Genomic DNA, 1,572 nt, shown 5'->3' on the forward strand with positions numbered 1-1,572 from the left:
GTTTTTCTTTTTTTTATTTGCAGGTTAATGAAAAGCAAAAACAGGCTAAAAACAAACAAAAAGTTCATTGAAACCCAAAGTGACATCCAAGCTTTTTTTTTTTTTTTAAATCAGAGGCTGAACACCATCCAACTTCCAATGACTTGGAAATCAGGAAATCTGGTTATTTGAAGAATTTTTTGTGTTTAGCCTTTGAGTTAATTTAGCTGTAAACAGACTGATTCAGGTACTTCCTTGGATCTTTAAGGGGTAGACATGACAATCAGCTTAATGATTCTGTGTTTTGACACAGATGTTAAAGTCCTTGCTCTCTCTAGGGATTTCCTAAACAAAGTTATGTACCAAGCTTGACTAAATAATTTCAGATTTAATTTCAAAAGGGTGGTTACATTTGATAAAAGATACACTGTGATCCATCAATTCACAGAGCACAGTAACACCTGTTCATGAGATAGACGTTGACTCCAGTCCCACAACCCAACTTCTTCATGAAAGGAGAGGCAGGGATGGTGATGGGGGTTCCGCTGGTGCTTCCGGTGCTCCTCACTCGAACAATTTTAGGGGTTCTAAATGCGCCGTGGTCGGGGCTGGTGGCAGGGGTGGCCATTCTGTAAAGTTTCAGTAAACACGTGAAAGCAAAGTGGCAAAACAAACTCACAACAAGATAGAAGTGGACGTACGGGCATTAACAATGATGTAGATTTGAGTTTAACGTACTGCACTAATAGGTGGTATTTCGTGTATGTATAAGCCGAACTAAAATCTGAGGTGCCTACTATGTTTTTAACCATATACACGATTGTCCTTGTCTACGCTTATATAAAACTGAAAGAAAAAGACATATTTTAAACGGAGCCTGGCGCAACTGCTATTGACAATAGCGTTCAGGGAGAAGCTTCAAGACTCAATTCAAAATTTTACTTTAAACTGAGTAATTAATACAAGACTTAGCTTCGAAATAAGTGATGATTATTTTAGAGTAGTTTTTTAGATATCGGTTATCGACAATATAAAACAAAATTCGCCAACTGTTTAAATTATCGTCAACTGGCATCCTTTAACTGTGACTGCGAATCATTTGGTAAGTTATTTGAATTAATGTATCAAAAATGTTGTTAACTTGAACAAAATCAAATATCTGTAACTTATTTGAAAGAAAAGTAGAATTACCTAAAAGTTTCCCTTCGCTGCTGTAGCTAAAAACCGCCCGAAGATTCAAACTGAAGGCTGGGCATACAGGACGGAGACCGCAGAGGGACAAACCGAGCCCTTTTTAATAAGGGAGTGAAACGTGCATATTTCATTTACTTTTCAACGTGACTGGCCTCAGCTGGTGAAAAGCAGAATTACAATTTTTACTTTTTACACGTTTTACAATATTCTAGATTTTTCCAATAATTAAGAATTGTAATTCTGCTTTTCACCAGCTGAGGGCAGTCACGTTGCAAAATACTAGCAGTACGTGTGTTTATTTATGACAGATGATGATGTAATAACAGAGAGTTGGTTACAAATTAGATTACAAAATGTATTTTCACCACTTACTATGAGCTACACCACAGATTGTAGTCA

The 1,572-nt window shown here is 36.7% G+C and overlaps 1 protein-coding gene across 1 annotated transcript in view; it reads right to left on the bottom strand.

Moving 5' to 3' along the window:
* pbk (PDZ binding kinase) overlaps nucleotides 1-1,289 on the bottom strand; it is a 6,348-nt gene extending 5,059 nt beyond the window's left edge. Inside the window, exons 1-2 of the mRNA XM_042214463.1 lie at nucleotides 1,171-1,289; nucleotides 441-608 (exon numbers count right to left, since the gene is read on the bottom strand). Coding sequence (XP_042070397.1) covers nucleotides 441-607 — 167 coding nt within the window. The 5' untranslated portion in view covers nucleotide 608; nucleotides 1,171-1,289. The remainder of the gene's footprint in view (nucleotides 1-440; nucleotides 609-1,170) is intronic.
* Nucleotides 1,290-1,572: the final 283 nt, after the last annotated feature.

This window comes from Haplochromis burtoni, unplaced genomic scaffold (assembly GCF_018398535.1).
Source record: "Haplochromis burtoni strain Fernald_Lab_line unplaced genomic scaffold, NCSU_Asbu1 Contig_567, whole genome shotgun sequence".
NCBI lineage: Eukaryota > Metazoa > Chordata > Actinopteri > Cichliformes > Cichlidae > Haplochromis > Haplochromis burtoni.